General features: G+C 33.5%; 1 protein-coding gene across 1 annotated transcript; it reads left to right on the top strand.

Annotated features, from left to right (window-relative positions):
* The first annotated feature begins 18,120 nt into the window (after positions 1–18,120).
* LOC142625088 (uncharacterized) lies at positions 18,121–18,516 on the top strand. The gene has a single exon (XM_075798795.1). It carries the CDS (start codon positions 18,121–18,123, stop codon positions 18,514–18,516), a length of 396 nt encoding a protein of 131 aa, XP_075654910.1.
* The last annotated feature ends 5,107 nt before the right edge of the window (positions 18,517–23,623 follow it).

A 23,623-nucleotide genomic window follows, 5' to 3' on the forward strand; every position in this document is an offset into this window, starting at 1 on the left:
TTTGAAAGGGGAGGCTTTCACCTCAGTGCTTTCTTTATCACTTTTGCAAGTAATCAAAACAGATTCAAGGGGTGGATGGCTGGATTTAACAACAGTTTTATCATGTTTAACAAAAGCAGATTTTTTTATTACGTTCAAGTAATTGGTATGAACCTCATTTCTTGAAACATAATAATTCTCAAGATAATCAAAAAACAAAATATGTTGTTTTAACAAATTCATTTTTTCTCTCCATTTCCTTTTGATTCTTTCTTTCTCAGACTGAGCAAAAGTACTTTGGTAATACTTTCTTTTATCATGGTTTGCTTTAGAAAAGAATTCATTACTCAAAGCAACCATATCAATTTGAAAAGCAAGGGTTTCAACATCCATATCCATCAAATTTATCACACGCAGATGTTTGAAAGGAGGAGGAGTTTCAATAGGTGGAAAATCAGATCTAGAAGGAGCCTCAGATTTTGCATCTTCTTCTTCTTTTTGATCATATTTTTGGGAGAAATTCAGGTTTAGTTGAATAATAAGTATTGTTAACCTGGGAATTGTTGCTAGCAACTCCTTTTAGCTTTAAATCAAGTGGTTCAAAATTCTTTTTCAAAAATTCGTCAACATCAGCATTTCTTTTAACAACACTTTCAAATCTAACAAAGGACTTTCTTCCTTCATTGATTCTTAAAGGTTTGTTAGTAGGAAAACATTTGGTTTCATCAAAAAATATTTTAACAGTTCCATCAGTATACTGTGCAATTTTAGTAAGATCAAGTTCATCAAAAACAGGTTTAACAGGTGGTGCAACTTGTTCCAAAGTCCATTCTTTGGGAAGAGTAATATCTTGCCATTGAATCATTTTAGGAACTTGGATCTTAGCATCAGAGGTGGAACATTGAATCAACATGGTTTTTCCAGCAGGATCACGTCCTCTAGACCAAGGAGTTAGCTGGGAATCAAGCAATCTATAAAAAATTCGGTAAATAAGAGTAAAAGGTCTACTACCATCATCCATATCATAACCAGAAGTCAATATATTCAAGGTTAAAGCTTTAATAATATTAGGATCATCTAAAGCAAGAGCAAGATCAGGATAACAATCAAAGTAAACAGGACCATCATACAAAGAAGCAGTAATCATGCCAAGAATGCTATCATTGAATTTCTTAAATCTAGCATCACGTAAACACATAAGCACAGAAGCATCAATTCCTTTTCTCGTTAAAGGTTTAACAGCAACTTGAACCAAACCGATGTGTAAATATTTAAGATTTTTCTTGGACAAAAACTCGTTAATATTTTTCTTGGAAAATAAACAACATTTTTAGCTTTCCTTGGCCGATAGTGTTGTTCACAGAAATTACCCATTTCATATTTAGCTTTCTTTTTATCTTTTAACTGTTGTTTTAACCATTTTTCATCATTGCACATATTAATTCCAATTTTCTTAATAGTGCTGAAAATATCTTCATAGGTTAAATTATCAAAATCAATAGAATCATTTTTACCAATTAATTCATTTTTTACCTTATGAGCAAAGATAGGAGGCAGACCGTCAATAAACTTCTCTTTCCAATAAGGCTTCGTAGAGTCTTTTAAGAGCATGACTCTGGAAGTAAATACATCTTGGTACCATCTATAATCAGACATAGTAGGACATCTCAAATTATTCAAATAGTTAGAAATTCGAGACGAAATATTGGAAGGAGTACCAACAAAATGTTTAAGAATGGTGTAAACCAAAGTATTAACACCATCAAGAACACCACCTTACTATTTTGCTCTGGTAAAACTATTTAATTCAAAGTAAATAATGGTATCAACAGCAAATATAACCAGATAGTTTTGTTTATATCTTTTCGAAAAGCCTATATCTTGATGTATTCACTGATGTATTCACTTATTCAAAGTAAACTATTTAATTCAAACTATTTTGATGATGCCTTGTTGATTTCCTTATTTTGCTGTTGTTGATATATATATAATTTAGAATTTAATTGGTTTTAAACTCTTCAGTTTTTGCACCCAATAATTCACTTGCCACAAAAATTAAAATTTTAGATGAACACATAGCGGAAAATTGGACTCCAGTTGAAATCCAATTTAAAATCTAATTGAATTTGGACTCTTCAATTTTTACACTCAATAATTCACTTGGGACAAAATTAAAAATTAAATAGGACACATGGCACAAAATTAATGATCCAATTAAAATATAATTGGATTTTCTCTGAACTTTGGCTATATATATATTAGTCCCACAAGTATAAATTTTGTATATCTTTTTTTTTTTTGTGTGCAGAAATACACTTTTGGTTTCTGCATTTTGCCCCCTTCCCATTTTGGTCCCTAGTTTTCTATTTTACCATTTTTAATCCCAAAATAAATAAATAAATAAATAGAAGAAGTTATCTTTTGATCCCAAAATGGCACATAGAACACCTATGTGGCCATTAAAATAATTTTAAAAAAATTAGCATTTAAATAATGCCACATAAAAAAAACAATTAAAACAAAATTCTAAACTTACGATTTTTTATAAATACAAATAAAATAAAATAACTAAAATAAGATATTCTTTTCTTTTTATCATTATTTTGGTCATGTTCTTCTCTAAATATCATGTTCTCAATTTTAATTTAAATTGAAAACAATAACCCATTTATCCAACACCTTTCTCTCACTAACTCATCTTCAAATACAAGTCTCTACCTTTGTTTTTTTTTCTTTTTCTTTCTCAAATCGGTATCTCTCTCTTAGATCAGTGGGTCTCTCTCTCTATCTCTTAACTTGGTGATGGAGATCGCAGTGGAGATAGGTGGTGGCAAATTCCGATGGTGGGTTTTTCAGTTGTGATTTTTGTTGATATGAGTTTATGGGTTTGTGGCGAATATGATTTTGTGTTTCCAAGTTGGATCTGATTTTGTGTTTCGATGAATTGGTGGGTTTCTAACTGGGAGATTGGTGTTGATTTTGTGAACAAAGAGGATGCATATCTATTGATTTTGGTTAATGTATGTTGGGTTCAAATTTTTGGTATGCAGATCTATTGATATTAATTGGTTGATATTTGTTTGATTTGAGTTTTGAATTTTGATGTGTTTGGTTATAAAGAAAGTACAAGAAAAAAAAATAAGGATTAATTTGCTATGAACATGAACATGATCAATAATGTTCTGGGGAAGAACATAAAGAATATGAACATGTTCTTCCAAAAAATTAATGAAAAGAAAAGAAAATATTTTAATTTATTTTTAAATAAATCATAAGTTTAGATTTTTTTTTTTTTTTTGTGAGAAACAACTTTAGAATTTTGTCTTAATTGTTCTTATAAAGTAGCTTTTTTTAATAAAAAATAACATAGTTTGTTTTAATATTTAAAATGCTGATGTGGTATTATTTAAATGCTAAATAAAAATTTTATTATTAATTTTAAAGGCCACATAGGCATTCTATGTGCCAAAAGTGCACGTTGTTTGCCACATAAGCAATTTCTGTTAGTGAGATGATGGTAGAGATCAAAATGAAATGTGTTTTTCTTCTTAGGGACTAAAAGCGGTAAAATAGAAAAGTGGGAACCAAAAAGGGAATGAAGCCAAAATGTAAGGACCAGAAAAATATAACTGCCTTTTTTATATTTTATTAAAGGACAAAACACATCGTTTGGGCCATAATAAGGGTTTTTGGATTTTGCCCTGTTTAAAAATTTGATTTGTCTCTAACAATATGGCTTGTTTTGATTGGCAGTCATTCAGTTAGAAAGATATTGATGTGTCCGTAATATGACACCTAATCCTACCACATGTGGTTGGTCCAATGAAATGATATCATGCGGACGTGGATCTAATTATTTTATGTAATTAAATAACCTAAAAATTATATAAATTTAAAATCTAAAAAATTAAACTTTTTTTTCTTTTCCAAATTAGTTTAACCCTAAATGAATCCATTAAATCTAATATACTCTCGGAATATGCGTTTTGCAAAGAGGAAGAGGAAGGAGGGTACTATTTTTGAGTTTGTAGTCGAGTTCGTCTTGGGATTTGGATTTGATTTAGGGCTTTTTTTGGTTTGAGCCTTCACAGTATTTCTTCTGCTCAAACTCTGTGTTGGATATGTTGAGGTCCTCGTAGCTCAGTGGTATCCATTGATAATGCATCGGTTCGGAATAGAAAGTAGAATCAATGAGAGAGTGAGAAATGATAAGTCCAAGATTGTGAAAGCTTTTAAGAGAGAATTATTTGAGAGACTATTGTGTTTGGCTGCCAAGAAAATAGAGGTGTAGCCAGGATTTTTTACATGGGAGGGCCGAGTTACATATTCTTTTGTTCGTCATAATTCATAAATGTGTTATAAATAAGATAATCAAATTTAAAATATAATAATATATCTAAACTCAAATGAGTGTACAAAATTTTTCTAATTTGCTATAAACATGTACCAAAATTAAAATTAAAAAAAAAAAAAAAACTTGGCATCTCCTATAAAATTTATGCTCAATGTCAATCCTTCATTTTTAAAATAAAATAAAAAATCATTCATTATAAATTCTATAGGGAAATTCTTAGCAATTTCATTTTCAATTCGTCTTAAAAAATGAATAAATCTTTTGTCTATGGCAGCCCAAATTCTCTTCTAAAAACAAATTAATGTTAGCATAACTTATCAAGCAACTAGATCCAAATAGTAAAATCAACTAGAGAAAAAGATCAAATTTGTGGGGGAAAAAACCTCATATGTTTGAACAGTGCACTATGTACACTGCACTTTAACAATTGAATACACAAAGAACACAATACACTCTTGTGTGTGTGTGTGTATTTATATATATATATATATATATATATATATATATATATATATATATATATTAATTTTTTTTTAAAAGGACACAAGCCAACTCGGCATTTATTATAGGTTTTGGTAAAAGGCTATGTTTTATTTGGGTGGGGGTCTATTAATTTGAGAAACCAACAGTGAAGTGGACTGGCTATACATTGCAAATTTCAAAGAAAAGAAAATACAAACCATGGACTTGGGCTTATTTCTTTTTTTTTTTTTTTTGGGGGGGGCGGGGGGGGGGGGGGGGGGGGAATCATTCAATTTTAGAAGCCTAGTTTTTTCTTTTTCTTGTTGGCATTTTTTGAAGTGTAAATCGAGATCGGACAAAATACGATATCAACAAATGGGTAGGAAACTTTTTAGGAAACTTTTGTTAGAGATAATTTTATTGATTATCCTTATTCTCTTTAAAGTGAAAGCTACTAAGTATGCCTTCACCACTTTCCATCCCTCATCAATTCCAAATACAATTCCTCATCACTTAGAAGTTTATAATTTTCCCCTAATATTGTAATGCATTACAGTCAACTTGAGTGTTGTAAACCACATGCATATAAAGGTAATGAGGACGATTATAGAAATTAAGCGCATGATTTGGGCTTTTCAACACTATGTGCACGACCCATTGCACAAGATGACCTAGACTATCATATTGCTATAGACTGCCAACATTTTTGCTACAAAGAACCAAAAACTGCCTATCTTTTGGGAATTTGTTTATTGAAGTGTTTTGTAAAGAAATTGAGATAGGCAAGTACTCTTTCTCTCTCGTTTTGTGTGTGTGTGCACGTGAATGAACACATGTACGAATAAAATATCTATGAACAACAAATACTTTGTTGGTCCAAGTCATTTAGATCAAACACATCCCAAATAGAAGCCTTGATTTTAGTGGCGAAGATCAAGGGGATATACTTCATACGAGTGATCAAAATCATTTTAAATTTTTTCAAAGAATATCTATGCTTCTGGCCCCCATCTTATGGTTATATATATAACCGTGTTACACGGCAAGAATAGCACAGTACCACTGTTTTTTGAAATTATTAGTGTTTTAGCACTGTATTGGAAATATGTAAGAATCTACCATTTTTTGGGTACTCGAGTTTGAAAAATCGAGTTTTCAGTGGTACTTGGGTTCCATGAATTCAAATTCTTTGAAAAAATAGCCTTTAAATTTTTCGTAAATTTTTTGATAAAACTCGAGTACCATGAAATTTTTTCAAAATTTTTCCATGAAACTCGAGTACCATGGAAAACTCGAATTTCCCAAACTTGAATACCAAAAAAGTGGTAAATTCCTACATATTTCTGAAACAGTACTAAAACACTAATAATTTCAAAAAATAGTGATACTATGTTATTTTTGCCTGTGTTACACTCCCAACAACTTGTTAATTGAATTTGTATTTTGAAAATTCCACCGTTGAGTTGTGTGTTCTATATATTCTTAAAATTCATGCCAATTTCCATTCCAATCAGATGTTATTTACCGTTCAATCCAAAACTCATCTTTTATGCATTTTTTAAAACTACAAAAAGTATATATTAAACAATTAATTGATAACATAACTATTGATCTTTGATAACCTTAAAATATTGCAAACTTAGAGAATATACGAAGATAATGTAATTCAACAATAAATTTGTCAAAATCTGTATTTAATTAAAAAAAATATTGAGTAGTGTAACATTACTTGGTGTAATTTCAATCTAACTTATATATAAATAAAAGAAAAGATAAGTATTTAAAAGCATAAAGTAAACTAGATCTTCCTTGAGTAAACCTTTATACCCATGGGAAATCAATAATGGTAGTGCATAAGGATATAGATTTACCACTACAAAAAAACTGGCCTACTGTGGCGGGCCAAAACCGCCGCTAAAGCCCCAAAAACCGCCGCTATAGGTCCATTTCACCTATTGCGGTGGGGGCTATTGCGGCAGTTCTACCCGCCAGGCTTGTCGTGACGCAATATCTCTATTGCGGCAGTACAAAAACCCGCCGCTGTAGATACGCTTTTTAGCGGCGGTTTTAGTCTATTGCGGCGGGCATAAAACCGCCGCTATACAACGTTTGAATTCGTTTCAAACAACCCGCCGCTATTGTGTTCACCTTTAGCGGCGAGCGCAAAGCGCCGCTGTAAGCTTGCAACTAAAACCTTGTAATTGCACTTTTAGCGGCGGGTGAAACCGCCGCTATATGTTTGAACCTATAGCGGCGGTCAAAAAGCGCCACTATAGGTCCACATTTAATAGATGAAATGTGGACCTATTGCGGCGCTTTTTGACCGCCGCTATAGGTTTTTTTTTTTTTTTCCCAGTGGGCTTTGAAACTACTGTTTACATCAAATATAAGGGACAACCTGTTTCAAAGAACCTGTTTTGCATCAAATATATTGTTCAAACCTGTTACAAAGAACATATAGTAGCTTTAGCTCTACTAACACAATACCACAAATATAATTAATTAACAACACCACAAATGTCTCCAAACTAACGTAATATTTGCATAGAAATATATTCTTAAATACATAACATTGTCTATAACCACCATTATAAAATTAACAAAAAAAGATGTGGTCTTGCAAAGTTCCAAATTGTTCAAATTAAGCTAATACAATAATCAAAGTTCCAAAGTGTTTAAAAAATATCCTTCAACACTTGCAAAAAATGCTGCCTCATTCTTCCATAGTTCTTTGTTCACAAAAAAGTCCTCGAACAGCAAGATAAAACTTATAAGCTGCTTGGTTGATAGGATGCGGCTGACGATTTTGGCAGACTTGGAGAATGTTCGGCCAAAGGAACATCCTACATACAAAGTATGGTTACTCAATTAGTATGTATAAATGGAATAGAATGATAAGAAAATATTACCAAGGCAAAAAATGTCTATTACATTTCTCTATTACATCCTAAACTTGTGTATATATATGATATGACATTGAGAAAAAAAAATGTTGTGACTGTGTGGATCCATAATATGTTTCTACCTGCAACCAACTCAATAAATGCTTGCGCGGAAAATTCTAACAAGTGGTGGAAAATGAAGTAAGGAACAAGGACACTAGCTATAGGGAATAAAACAATTCAATCATGTTCTATTATACTCATGGTCAATTTCATGTGAAATTGGTGACTTGGCAATGAAAACTGATAGGACATATGATTTCTTATCTTTCCATTACATCTATTAAGGCATCAATTTTCTTTTTTGGGGCTGTAGAGAGTCAAGATTTTGCACTTATCGTCACTCCAGCCTAGAAGTGGTTTATATGATGGAGATGGGAACTAAAATTAGAGATGAAGTTGATACTCATGGTTAATTTCATGCGAAAATGGTGATTTACATGATGGAGATGGGAATTGAAATATGAAATGAATGGTTTGTACTTTATAGTTAAAACCTTATATTCTTTTATTGAGTTCCATAGCCTTTATTGAAAGGTTTTAAGTTAATGCTTGAAGCTTTAATGGGGTAACAGTATTCCCATTTTTAAATGATTAGACTTAAGCGGTGTAGCTCATTGGTGAATTTACATGTGAGATCTACACCAAATTTCAACTTAATATTTTTTTTTTGTAAAAAATTTCCGTTGCCAGTTTGTAACAGCTAGTATTTTACTGATTTTATAAAATATTGCAGCCCACACTAGTTATATTGATAAATTGTGTACCATGTAGATAGTTATATTGATAAATATTTGTATTCTTCATACAAGGTATGGTTACTCAATAAATGCGTATAAATGGAATAGAATGACAAGAAAATGTTATCCCGCTAGTCAATATTGCATTTTCAACAGGTGTTGCTTAATTTGAACTTTTTTTTAATATTTATCTTACAACTAAACTTTCAAGTTCAATTTTGTACTCTTTCTAAAAAAATGCATTTTTATTCTTTCTAAAATAAAAATGTCTTCAAAACATTGACTAAGTCTTTGTTAATATACCTGATTGCATTGAGGAGAAATTTGTTGAAGCATTGAGTGTGTGTGTGTGTGTGTGTGTGTGTGTGTGGGGAGACTAACGAAATGGAAAGGCGCTAAAAATGAAAAGGGAAAAAAATACCCGAGGGAAAATTTAGGGCCAAGTATGCGTTTCATTTAAGGCCTATTGCGGCGAGTCATTGGCTCGCCGCTATATGTAAGTTGAAGCCGCTACAAGTCTCCTATTACGGCGGGTCATTGGCCCGCCGCTGTAGTACGCCGCAATAGTTCTGGTATATTGCGGCGGGCCAAAAACCCGCCGCAATAGGCGACTTATAGCGGCTTTTTTTGTACCCGCCGCAATAGCCCAGTTTTCTTGTAGTGCACTCACCATATTATTTTAGGATGTTAAGAATAGGTTCGGAAGATCTATCTTGAATAAACCTTTATACCCATAGGAAATCAGTAATGGTGGTGCACATGGGTATAGCTCCACTCACCATATTGATTTAGGATATAAAGAATCAAAATGCAAGGTTGGCTTCCCTTAAATCCATGGAATTTAGTATGGTTATCAAAATTGCGATTTGGATCACAGGATCGCATGATTTTATGATCCCACCTCACCAAAAAGTTTAGAGTCATAGTAGGATCACAAAAATGGTAGGATCATATGGGATCCTACCAAAACACATTTTCGGCTTGGGTTTTTTTTTTTTAGTGAGATTCATTTGGGACCTTTGGGCTAAGATAATCCAACTAAACCCACGAGCCCAACGGGTTATCAGAAGCCCAATAACGAATTGAAGTCCCAAATTTATCCCTATGTCAACATAAAATCTTTAAAAAAACCTATAGTACTTAAGTTTTAAGTGTTAAAAAACAAAACCTAAAATATTTAGAAACATTCAGCCCCACAGCTGTGCCTGCTTTCTGCTATAGGGTACTTTGTTTGGATAGTTAGTAGTTTATCATTTATTTGTGCTTTGATAGCTTAATTCCACATTGTTGTGTTGTGTATATGATTTTGATGAAGCTTTTTAGGTTTTTATTTTTCCATTTTGTTAACTAAATTAAGTAAAATTTGAAAAATTATGAAACAAGATCTTCATTATTTGATTCTTTGAGAAATATTAGTAAACACAATTAGTAGTTTAGAATTGCACAGAACCTGTTTGATGAATTCTCTTTGTGATTTTTTTAGCATGCTTTGTATCTTGGTGTCTTTTTTGCAGCTCTAGTACAAATATACAATGTCTACTTTGGCTAAAAAGAAAATTAAGTGAAAAAATGCACCAAGAAAATAGGTCTGGCTTGGGATGGGATCATGGTGTTGAAGTAGGTTCAAGGCAAGTTTAATGTAATTATTGCAAAGAAATTCATAGTGGGGGTATATATCGGCTGAAGCATCATTTAGCTGGGACTAGGAAAAATGTTTCAGCTTGTCCTCGTGTGCTATAAAAGGTGAAGGAGAAATTTGTGCCTATTTTGAATGCCCAAGCTGAAGCATCTATAAAGAATAAGATGTGGTATAATATAGAAGAAGAGGATGATGGCAATGATGATGAATTAGTTGAAGTACGGCTACATTCATCAGCTAGTTTTTATTTGCTAACTAGCCTAACTTATTTTGGATTTGGAACTTAGAATTTGAAAACATTTTCTATATGTGTAGATAATATTTTGGTACTTAGTTGCTAATTAAACATGTATTGAACTTTTTAGATACATTATGTCAAAAGTTAAATATATTTTGCTTCATTAGTATGTTGTAATAATGGAGTGTGTGTGCAAATTACATTGTATAATGCAAATCTTTTTTTTAATGGATGGATTCATATTTTAAGTGATTATTCAACATATATAGTCACCATCAATAGGTTTTTTGCTTAAAATCTGAAAATAGGTAGGATCTTACGATTCACGATCTGATCTTACGATTCACGATCTGATCCTACGATCCACGATCCTATCAACCTCCCACGATTCTACGTAGAATTCCAATTTTGACAACCTTGGAATTTAGTATTCATATGTGCAAAAAAAAGGTATTCACCTTCACGTATAACATATACCCACGAATATGAGGAAAAGCCCAGCCTTTAATGTATAAAAATAAAGACAATAATATAAAGACTTGTATTTAAATGACAATAAAGAAAATGGCAAGTATTTAAATTGCAAGAAAATAAATGACATGAATTTAAAAAGCATAAAAGTAAATGACTTGTATTTGAAGAGCATAAAAACAAGCACAAATTACAACTTACAACTTATCTATCTTTAGTTTGACCAAAATTTAAGTTATTACATGTGATTTAAAATTTGACACTTTACTCACCTGAGATTTGATCGAAATTTAAATTGTCTACTTGTAGTTTGAAATCCCATGATGCAAGTGTTCTACGGGATTCTTTTTTATCTTATTCAATTTTGAATTTTTATGTTTTTTGTGTTTTTGAAGAAGGGAAACATAAAAATAGAGGAAAATTACATATTTAGCCATGTTTTTAAGAGAAGTGGATTACAAAACTCTAATTGAGCTAACCTCAAGAGGATAAAGTGTCAAAATTCAAATCATAGGTAAACAATTTAAATTTTAGCTAAACTATAAGTAGGTAAGTTGTAATTTTTCTTAAAAACAAATAGCAAGAATATAAAAGAGCAAGAATATAGATGAACTTCATAAATTCAAGTGTATTTACATGGAAAATAAAGAAAAATGAATAAATAAAAATTGGGGGTTTAGGAAGGTAAAAAGGCTGGTGGATTTTTTGTGGAAAATGGGTTTGGACTTTGGAAGCTAGTCCAGAGACGAGAAGGGAAGGGAGGAGGTCTAAAGAGAATTCTAGAGAGGTTGGGTAGAGAATAGGATAGTTAGGATAGTTGACTAGTTGTACAAGAAAAAAAAAAAGGTGAAAAAAGCAATGAAATTCACGTGACAAACCTGAGTTCAAATCTTCTTTCTCACTTTTCCTGCTCCACTATATACTCCACTAATAAAAACTTGCCACGTGTTTACCTAATTAATTAAATACTACTATTAATTAATAACGGTAGCATTAATAAGTTAATGATAATAGTATTTAATTAATTAGGTGAACACGTGGCAAGTTTTTATTGGTGGAGTATAGAGTGGAGCAGGAAAAGTGGGACAGAAGATTTAGCAGTGGGTGCATAAGGCGGCTAGGCCTACTGCGACCTCACTAGTTTTCTAGAAGCTCCTATACTCTGCCTTTCCCGGTGTTAGTGCAGTTGTTTCGAGGTCTTTTGGGACTCAGACTTCTTCAAAACATATATATCATTGCATTGGAAAGGTTTGGATGTCTGGTTCTATAGAGTCTAGCCATTTTCAATTTGGAGCAGCGGTCACGAAGATATTTTACTTCTAAGAGCATCTACAGCAGTGGAGCTAAAAATTTAGCAATTTAGCTTCATCAAAAGTTACTTTATCTATTTTACTTACACACATGTTGCAACAGTTGATCTATTTTAGCTTTCAACACAATAAAATAATATAAACATCACAATAAAATAATATATCTACCACAATAAAATAATACATCTCACTACAATAAAAACACCACAATAAAAAGGTAATGTGAACACAAAATAAAAAATTAATTTTTTTTTAGCTCTCATGAACAGTGCACATCTATCTATAGATGTGCACTGTAGCAATGAGCTAAAAAAATATAGATTTATCTACTGCTGCATGCTTCTTTTTGGTGTTTTGGTGGAGCTAAAATAGCTATATAGCTATTTAGCTCCACTGCTGCAAGTGCTCTAAGGGAGGTGACACAGTGTAAGAATTGTGTAGCACTTATCCCAATCCAAAGGTGATATCGTCAAGCTGTTTTTTCGTGGAATAGCAGCTAACTCATCGTACTTCAACTAGGTTCTGGCTTTTTGTACCCACTGTGAACGGATTTGTACAGTTTATTATTGCACGATACACCCCCAAAAAAGAAATTAAAAAAAAAACATATTTTACCGTGAAAAATAATGAATTGTGCATTTCTTTCCAATTTTTTGAACTTTTTTTTTTTATTTATGGACTTACTGACCTCCGTTTTGGTTGAGTAAGATATTGATGGAAAGGGAATGATGTTTATTTTCTAAGGATTCTTGTTCCCCCCCCCCAAATCCTTCAATTTATCATGGTAGAGGCCTTGGAAAAGATAGTGGAAAAACCACGTTTTAATATACAATTTGAAAGTTCGATTTTGTGTTTAAATACAAGAGGTTGTTTAGATCCCAAATTAAAAATTACGGCTCAGTTGATTTTATTCTAACTTATCTAAGTGCAGAAACAAAAGTAAATGAAGCGCAATCAATCGATAGTACTCAAGTGCATAAACATGAACAACAAACAATAAAAGTAAAGTACAAGAATAAGGGAAGAGAGATGCAAACACAAGATAACACGGCAATATGTTATCGAAGAGGAAACCGAAAAATTTGGTGAAAAACCTCTCCGTCACCCTCCAAGTTGTAAATCGATCCACTAAACAATAAGTTAGGATACACGAATAGTAAGAGACCCTCCAAGCTTAATCTACCCAATGTACCTAAGCCCTCCAAGCTCCTACTCCAACAAGACTTCTTGGAACCGTATCTTGTCTAGTTTTCCAGATCCCACAATACGCCTGATTACATTTGCCAAGTCTCACTGGCTTCTTTTGGCAAATCTCCAAAACTTCCCAATTTCCAAAATACTCTCTAAACTCTGAAAAAGTGTAGGTTGTGTTTGGGTTTAAATTTCCTCTCAAGATATGACAATGGAAGAAGAAAAGAGAAAAGGCTAGGATGATTTCTCAGTAAGGATTAGTAGCTCTCTCTCTAAAAGATGGGTGTGTGTGTTGTTGAAAACCTATCTAGAGTTTTTCTCTCTGAATGACCTTTCATACTTTTATGGGTAATGAGTGTATTATATAGTATGGGTGAAGGGTAAAAAAGTCACACTTAAAAATCCTCAAGATAGAGAGTTTCACGGGTATCTTACGAGAAGGCCTTACTCGCGAGACACTCGCGAAATCCTCCAAGCTGGCACGACGTTTCAGCTTCCAGCATGTGCTTCTCATGTGGCTCTTTCACAGATTAGCTTCTAGCGAACTTCTCGTGAGCTAATCGCGAAATGCACTGACCTTCAATTAAGCTTGAGTCTTCACCAACTTAATACTAAACTCAATACAATAAAATCTCACAAAAATACAAGAAAACAAATTAAAGCAAATACAACACATTTTGTCATGGAATAAAGCCAACATAAAATATAATTGTAAATCACAACTTTATACAATTCCTACTTTAATATTTTTGTAAATTATTTTTATTTAACTGGGTTTTTTTTTTTGGCCATCCAAGCATGTCAAATTGAAATTCATTACATATCCTTTCCACTGACTCATCACTTGAACCAATTGGTTCTCATTTGATTATAACTTAATTGAAATTAAGACTTCAATGTTTTTGCGATATCTCATCAATTTTAAGTCCAATATGGGCATGTGAACTATCATTTTGAAGAAAAATTCTTTATCTTTAAGATGAGCTCAAATTCATCACGATCAGAAGGTTGGAATTCTGGTCAAAATTTGACTAACCCCTATTAGAGTTGGTCCAACTTGATCAAACTTAGTCAAAAATGGTAATTTTGGGATTTTCAATTCTTGGACTATCAAAATGATTTATCCAACTTCTGACCAGGATAAATGAAATTATCTTTTGTAATTCCTTGCTTTTCCATGTTTAAGAATGCAATTTTTGGCTTTCTAGGGCTCAACTGTTTTTGGCATGCAAATCAAGGCGAACTAAAATACTGTGTCAACAGACATTTTGGGGTAATTTCATTTGTAATAACGCATATATATGCTAGTCACTTTTGCATTGTATCTAAAAGGGATTAGTTTAGTTACTTTTGACAGGTGAAAAAGACACTTCTCATAATTGGTAATTACTTATATGCCTAAGATCCATTTAATAAATACCTAATATTGAACTCAACACACACCTATACTACACACTCATACATTCCATTCCATTCACATTCACACAATTTGGAATATCACAATTCCCCTATTTAAATTCTTGACACCACTTTGAGCCCAAATTGTGTTGTTGCGCACCCGAGCCACATGACGTTATTAGGTTGCCATTGATACCTGGAAAATTACAATCAACAGTACAATACCTATTTATATTAAAGCATAATTACTTTGTAGATAACACCATTAGATTTTGAAGTAGTCTTTAAACTCAAATATAAAACTCTAAACATTTAAAAAAAGAGAAGCCATAAATAAACTATCACATAACTCAAAACATCACAAATTCAAAACATGAGATTCTTGAAAAATTTTAGGTAGCAAATCTTGCGTTTCCAACTCCTCTAATTGTATCTAAAACAACTGCAAGAAAAACAATGTGGAAAAGCAGATAAAGATTAAAAAACAACGTGGTAGAATATCCAATTCTTTTGTTTTTCTTTTTCTTTTTTTTTTAATATCCAATTCTAATATAATAATTATGTGGTAAAATATATATTAAAAAATAGATTCATATAGTATAAAAGAAAGAAAACACACAAGCTTATTATACCTTACCGCTAAGCATGCCTCTTCAATAACCGTAACTACCAAAGTAATATCTCGTGTATCAAGAAATTTTGCTTTGTTTCACAATTGATAATATATACTCGTCATATAATAAATCAAAAAATATATCTAAGCCATCCTAAAGATCGTGTATTCAGTAGCAATGTGGAGGAGGAACGAAGACAAGGGATAAAAGATTTGTTGGGGGTAAAGGGGTGGAAAGGTTTGAATCCTACTTGGATTTACCTACTTTGGTTGGCCAGACAAAATACCAAACCTTTTCATTTTTAAAAGATAGAGTGTGGAAAAAAAAATCAAGGGTGGAAGGGCAAATTACTATCAAGAGCGGGTAAGGAAATCTTGATCAAAGTGGTGGCTCAATCCATCCCCACTTACAGGTTTTTCAACTACCGATGAAACTTTGTGAAGAACTTAATGCTATGTGTGCTCGCTTTTGGTGAGGGCAAATTGACAATGAAAGTAAGATCCATTGGAAGAAGTGGAGTGTGTTGTCTCAACCAAAAAAAGAGGGAGGAATGGGCTTTAGAGATTTACACAGTTTCAATCTAGCTATGTTAGCCAAGCAAGGGTGGAGATCGCTACAACAACATGAGTCTTTGGTGTATAATTGCTTTAAGGCAAAATATTTCCCGCGTGGTACATTCATAGAAGCTACAGATGTCCCAAACAACTTTTATATATGTTTGGAAGAGCTTACTAGCAGCTCAACCAATCCTAGGGAAAGGTGGTTGCTAGAGGGTGGGCAACGGGTCCTCTATTCAGATCACCAGGACAGCTGGATTCCCAACCATCCTACACATAGAGTGCTCCACCCGCCACATGTGGAGGAGTGGGAATGGAGAGTATCCGAGCTTATTGATTGGCGGGTTAAGGCCTGGGATCGGGAACTCATCGTAGCTACATTTCATAAAGAGGATTAGACATGGCAAAATGGGTCAAAAATTTTTTATCCGACCCGAAAAATACTCGACCCGAACTCGATTTTTTTTTACCCGAAACAAAAACAGGTTGACCCGTGACCCGACCCGAGTTTTTCGAGTTTTTTGCTGGTCAACTTGACTCGACCTGCGACCCGACCCAAACTCGAATCACTTTTTTAAAACTTTTTTTTTTTTGTAAAAAAAAAAGTAAAATTAAGACAATAGTAGTTTAATTGTTTATTGTGAGCTTTAAGGAAACAATTGATACATTTACATATGCAAATTAATTGAAAGATAAAAGGTTGAGCATTCTGTAATGAGTAAAGATTTTTAGATATCAAATAACAAAGTACATGACAAGATAATATAGTTACAGTAGAGTTAAAAATATAAATTTAAAATTATAGACATGTGTGAGAAATATTTACAAGTGTAAAAATAGTGAAGCCAAAGTATCATATGAGCATAAATTATGAATGCTTGGACTTATTTTTTAACAATTTATGTTCAAAATAAACGGTTTTTCAAAATAAATTATGATATTTCCTAGAGTGCGTGTTACTTAACAATGATATGATATTCATAAAAGAGACCATGTATAAATAAGCAAGCAATCAAATTTTAATGTATATCTCAAATTGAAATAGAATGTCAACCACAATTAATAATAAATTATCAAATTAATTTTCAAGATTGTAAATTTTTTATATGTTTTTATTCTTTATCAAATGAGTTGTCCAATAAGTCATTTGTAATTTTGTTTTATATTTTGGAATGTTGATATTGTGTAGAAATAAAACATGTGTATTTGTTTTACTTATGTTTGTGTTATTTTGTTTTAGATAGCAATGTTATGATTTGTATAATTTTAAAATTATTGAATAAGTATTAATAAGTTTAACTGAATTTGTTCTTGATATAAGTGGCGAAGTCAAAATAATGCATTTTACATCAAATAATTTGTTGCATAATTTTCTAAATGACAAATACATGTTGTTTTATTTATTAAAAAAAAAAATCATGTGAAAAATACGGGTCAACCCGACCCGCAACCCTATTGACTCAAACCCATTTTTAATCCGCTTAAAATGACCCGTTTTGACCCGCAACCCGTTTGGCCCGATCCGACCTGCCCATTTTGCCATGTCTAAAGAGGATGCTGATGCAATTCTTTGCATCCCGTTGAGCCACATATTGGTGTCAGATGCTATGATATGGCTTCACACTAAGAATGGGGAGTACATGGTGAGATCGGGATACCAAATAGCTAGATTGATACTATAGCAGGAAAAGGATTTGGGGGAGAGCACAAAAGTAGCAGGAGGATCTCCAGTTTGGGCAAATGTATGGAAGATGAAAGTGCCAAATAAGATACGTGTGTTTGCATGAAGAGCTTGCCAAAATATAATGCCTACACATGAGAATTTGTTTTACAGGAAAGTGGCTCTGGATGACTACTGTGAGTGATGTAACCAGGCCCCAGAATCAGTTCTTCACGTGCTTTGGGAGTGCAAAGCAACACAAGATATGTGGGTAGGAGGTCAAGGTAGACTGCAGCAAGTAGGCACAAAGCAAATGGATTTTATGCAACTGATAGAACACTTGATCCACAAATTGTCCAAGGAAGGGTTAGAGCTATTTTAGGTCCATTGCTGGTTAATTTGGAACCAAAAAAATATGGTGATGCATGGAGGGAAAGTCCAGGATCTTTCAAGACTAAACATTCGGGCAACTGACTTGCTTGATGAGTTTAAAGCATCACAGGATCAGCTGGTTATCCATACAACCCGGGAGGCAGTGTAGTCGTGGTGTCCACCTTCAAGTGCTATGTACAAGCTAAACTTTGATGCTGCAGTATTTACGGGTACGAAGTCATTGAGCTTTGGAGTGGTTATGAGGAACAATATGGGGGAAGTGTTGGCAGCGCTGTTAGCTAAGGGTCCTCCAGTCGCCAACAGCGAAGAAGCAGAGATATTGGCATGTCGGAAAGCTTTGGAATTTGTTGTAGAGGTAGGCTTCCAAGAAGTGGTTGTTGAGGGAGACAATGCCATCGTAATGAGGGGTTTGACAGCTACCAGTCCTGACAAGTCAATGCTGGGAAATATGTATGAGGATGCTCGCTGCTTGGCTATGAGGTTTCGAAGTTTATCAGCTAGTTGCGTTAGATGTAGTGCTCATGGTGTTGCCCCATTCTTTGGCTCGATTTGCAAAACAATTAAGTGAGGACTATGTATGGTTGGAAGAACTACCCCCCTGCCCTTGAGGCTTTGTATTTGGACTCTTCTGTTGCTGATTAATTGAATACCACTCAGTTCATTTTCGAAAAAAAAAAAAAGGCTGTGTTCAGGCTTGTTTGGATCAACTTGCCCTTTATTATTGTAATTCGGGGCCATATATGACTCCTAATTTGTTATGAAAATTTACCATTAATGGCACTCTAGTATAAAATGGCACTTTGGAAATAAAATGCCCGAACATACAATTTACGCTGTATCTTTGTTTTAGAACTCAACACCAAACCTCTTAACTTTGTAATTATATAAAACTAGTGTATAATATGTGCATATGCACGATATAATTAAAAATAACATAATTACACATATATGAATTCAAATTATACCTTGTTTAAGTCATAAATATATACATGATTTTACTCTTGCTTTCTTCTTTATTTTATTTTTTGGATATACACATTAGTTTACTCTTTTTATTGAGTTTTTATATTTATATTAGACTCTTTATCATTTACACAACATTAACTCACCTAGAAATTAAAAAATATAAATCTAATTTGAAATCCAATTTGAAATATATATTGTTAAAACAGTAATAGATTTACAAGTGTCAAATATGTAACCTAATAAACCAATAAAATAAAGACATGTCATATATAATTTTACAATATTATTATACATTTCATCTCCTTGTTAACATAATTTTCATTGAAAAAGACTCAAACAAGTTCACTAGTATATAAGGAAGAGAAAGAAAAAAGACAACACAAAATGTGTTTGGTAGTTGAAAAATAAATAAAAGCAATGACCAAAATATATGGATGACTGTCGAAAAAATTTAAAAAGTGAGGTAAAAATTGATGTATGGATAGAAGCATGTACCATCTTGGGTCAAGTGGAAAAGGAATGGATATCCAATAAATTTAGGGTCAAAATCAATTCTTAATTCATAACGTAAGGACCTAAAGAAAAGTACTAGTCGCATCTGTATTATACCACAAAGGACTAATCTAATCACAAACGAAACTTTGTAATTGTTAATTAAGCTAAGATCACCGCAATATATGCCTGATGTAGGACTTAACAAATACACTCAATCCCCTCAAAAAAAAAACAAAACAAATACACTCAATCCATATCTAATCAATTTGGGGCATCACACATAAAATCATGGAGGAAATAATTTATTTTATCATAATTAATGATAATAATGGCCTAAATCAAACAGTATTCATAATGTTATATATTAATATATAATACATCACTGATTTAATAAGAAATAAAGAAGATTTCAAACTCCCTAGGCCAGCGATTTACCCCGTTATGGGCTCACCCGTCGCGAACAGTGATTAGTCTCTGGTTGAAAGCTTTGAGGATACACTGTGGGCAACCAAAAAAAAAAAAAAAGATTTCAAATTTAACCATACACGTAATGGAACCACCAAATCTTGTAACGAAGCCAATCAAACCAGTTGTCACACATTTGCTTTATAAATGAGAAACGACTTAAGTAAAAAAAAAAAAAATATATCAGAAAATATATATAATATATATATAATATATAATATAATAAATCAAACCAAGCTTAACACAGTGAGTTTGGATGCCGAAGATTAAGAGAAAGAGAGAGATTTTTTTTTTGAGCGAGTTTCAACCTATAGCGTCTGCTCTTGATGATAGTTTTTTATCATCAGACCAAGACACCAATCAGATTTTAATATAGGCAGGGATTGAACCCCCAATCTCTTATACAACTATTAGAAACTTTACCAGTTGAGCTAACTGGAACCCACGAGAAAAAGAGAGATTGCGAAAAGAGTGAAAGAATCTTTTGTGTTGCACACCATTGCCACAAATCACCAATTAAGTAGGAAAAATTAGGAACTTTTTTCTTTTATTTGTTGATATAATTGTTAAAATAATTATGTTAATTTCCATCATTAGTTTATGAGTCTAGGACTGTCCAATTATTTTAATGTAGTAAAAATACTTCTTTTTTTTAAAGAGAAAAATATAAAAATCATTAATAGAATTGTTACCATGTTAAAATCAAGGTTTAATGTAATTTTAGGCCTCCTTTTATACACACACACACACACACACACACACACACACACACACACACACACACACACATATATATATATATATAGAGAGAGAGAGAGAGAGAGAGAGAGAGAGAGAGAGAGAGAGAGATAAGTACAAGTTAAATATAGAGTAAATTTTTTTTGAGAAATTACACTTTATCACCCTAAACTATACACTAAATTACACTTTACACCCTCAACTATTCAAATGCACATTTTACACCCTAAACTATCATACTTTACACCCTCACATTACTTTTACTGTTAAGTTAGACAGAATTTTTTTTTTTTTAAAATCCAAGATAGAATTCTACTCTAGCCTAATCTAAGTGTAAATGTGTGTGAAACTCCCTTCTGGAGACTTGAACCTCGGACCTTGCCCCCCAGAAATTAATATCATATAACTTGCACATGATTTTCGCTTAAGTGTCACACTATTTAAAGACCAACACACCCTTTTTACAAACAATTAAAAACAAAATGCTTTATTTTTTTTCCTGGTCTCTCTTTCTGCGTACAGCCCTTCCCCTCTCTCATGCCCAGTAACTCTTCCCCTGTATGACTGACTGAATTTATTTTCCAAGAACATCAGAGGTCAAAGCTAGCACCTTATGACTGACTATATAAAACACTGAAGGACATTGCAATGAGTTTTAATTTTCAAAAGCCAATTCAACACCATCTTTGCGTTGTTTGTAATAACTAATGAGCTAATCTTGGAAATGAATAGCAAAACAAGACCGAAATGTTTTAATCTATTTCCCTCTGTATGGAAAACCGAACATAAAGTCAAATAATTCCCTGAAAAAAAAAAAAAAAAAGAGTGGTATGTTTAGGCAAGCCCAAAAGTAGGGAAACATCATAACTACCAATCACTTCATTTGACCTTAGGAGGACTTGTGCTTATCAGCAATTGATTTGGGAGAAACTGAATAATGATTGGGAATGGCAACAGGTCGGGTTCAAGCCTGGTTTTTTTATACCCAGACTTGACCCGCGAGTATGCCCTAAAAACCCAGACCAGGCCCATTTATTAAACAGATTTTTTTCTTAACCCCAAACCTGGCCCGTCGGGCACCTGCAAACCCCGTCAACCATGCCACAATTTGGGCCTAAACCGTGGCCCAATCCCAAAAAAAAAAAACTTGCTTGAAGCCTTCAGCCTTCCATGGCCCAATAATTAAAAAAAGAAATGTTTGCTCAGATTCATTATTTTTGAAAATGTGTTTGATAGATTCAAGGCTTGAATCTGGGCAAACATATATGTATATATATATTACTGTTGTATACTTTTGTTTCAGATCTAAGGTTAGATCCAGAAGTTTGAGGATAAAGGTGACTAGGTTGTAATTGTTAATTTAAGCTTGTAATCCTGAACAATGAATAGATTGTTTAGAAGTTTCTCTTCTACCAGCAGTACATGTTCCCAACCATCATCCATCCCAGAGATACCAGCAGATGTAGGAATACTTAACTCAGAGTCTTATGAGTTATCCGATCTAGATCTAGACATCGGAGATTGGAATATCCCCAAAGTAGCCACCAACCAGATCTATAAGTCTTCATGGTCTTGGAAGAAAGCCTTCAAGACAGATTACCAAGTTAAGACCATAGAACAAGTCTATGGTATAAACAAGGAGTACGAAACGTGCTACTTGTTATCCTCTTCAGCCATTCAAGCACATAGGGACAAAGGTCATAACTTCCTACATATAGGTTTAGTCCAGGTAGGAGTGAAACCACTTACCAGAAAAGGTTTGAACAGCTCAATCCTCATGGCCCTCAGAGATGCTCGTCACATCAGATTCAACGACAGCCTCCTAGGAACCATAGAAACCAGTCTTAGCAATGGACCAATCCATTTTAACTGTTTCCCGGATTTCACCATCCACATCCATGATAGCACAGTTATCAAAGCCCTCACACTCAATATCAAGACACATAAAGCCCTCATGACGCAAGGAACTAGTCAGATCGCCTTGATATACAGAGTATACTACAAGTGCATGAGAACGAACATGAATATCGGAGCACTTGATAGAAGGGAAAGAGGTGAGACAACTCTCATCCAAACCACTGACCCTAGTGCCAGGATTCAGGTCCCAAGAACCCTGAAATGGATAGAGGTCACTTTCCCAGACAATTGGACTTTAGAGAATGAGAACCATACTCTACAGATCCAAAACCCAGCCCAGAATCCAGATCTAGAATTTGTCCAGCAGCTAGCCGACGGCATGGTTAGGTTAAGTTTTGACAGATCTAGACTTAGCACTCCTCTAGACTATGAGTGTAGACCACCTCTGGATATATCCCGGTGTAGATCTCCAACAGATCTACAGCAGCCCCATAGGTAGTCACCCATCTACCTTAGGGATAGATCTGCATCCCAGTGTAGCTCAACCAGACCTCTAGGATCACCATTCCCATGGTCTAGAAGAGATCTAGGTGTACAGCTTCAGGGAGTTAGAACCAATTCCCAACTTACCACACATTGCTACACAGCCAAACAGGATTCGATTGTCAATGAGGAAGACGATCGTGAGCAGTCCCCCCCTTCACCATCTAGAACTGATATGGAACAACCTCCAGACAAAGAACTCTTTGTGTTAAACAGAGAATTCGTTCCTGACCTAGAAGAATTAGGAAAGGAATTTAGTTCTGAGGAAAACAGAGCCAAGAGAGAAGCCTACAAAGCCAATTACACCATAGAGCAAAAAGAAAAAGTATTGAAAGCATGGACGGCATTCATGAGGGAAATATCCCGTAATGTCCCCTTTTTCATATACTTCGAAAGGTATTTTGACCAGCATAAGCAGTTTTGTGTTCTCACCAAAGCTTGGACCATAGAAGGACAAAATGCAACTAAAGAAGTTGTCAGGTCTAGCCATCCACCCCTTCAAGCCATAACCTTTACCCACTGCAAGTAGGAGGTTATAGCCTCTCCCTTCAAACCCTCCACTGATAAGGATAAATCTATCAACAAAATGGTTGAACAAAACAACTATACCA

The sequence above is a fragment of the Castanea sativa genome, chromosome 2 (genome assembly GCF_040712315.1).
Source record: "Castanea sativa cultivar Marrone di Chiusa Pesio chromosome 2, ASM4071231v1".
Taxonomy (NCBI): domain Eukaryota; kingdom Viridiplantae; phylum Streptophyta; class Magnoliopsida; order Fagales; family Fagaceae; genus Castanea; species Castanea sativa.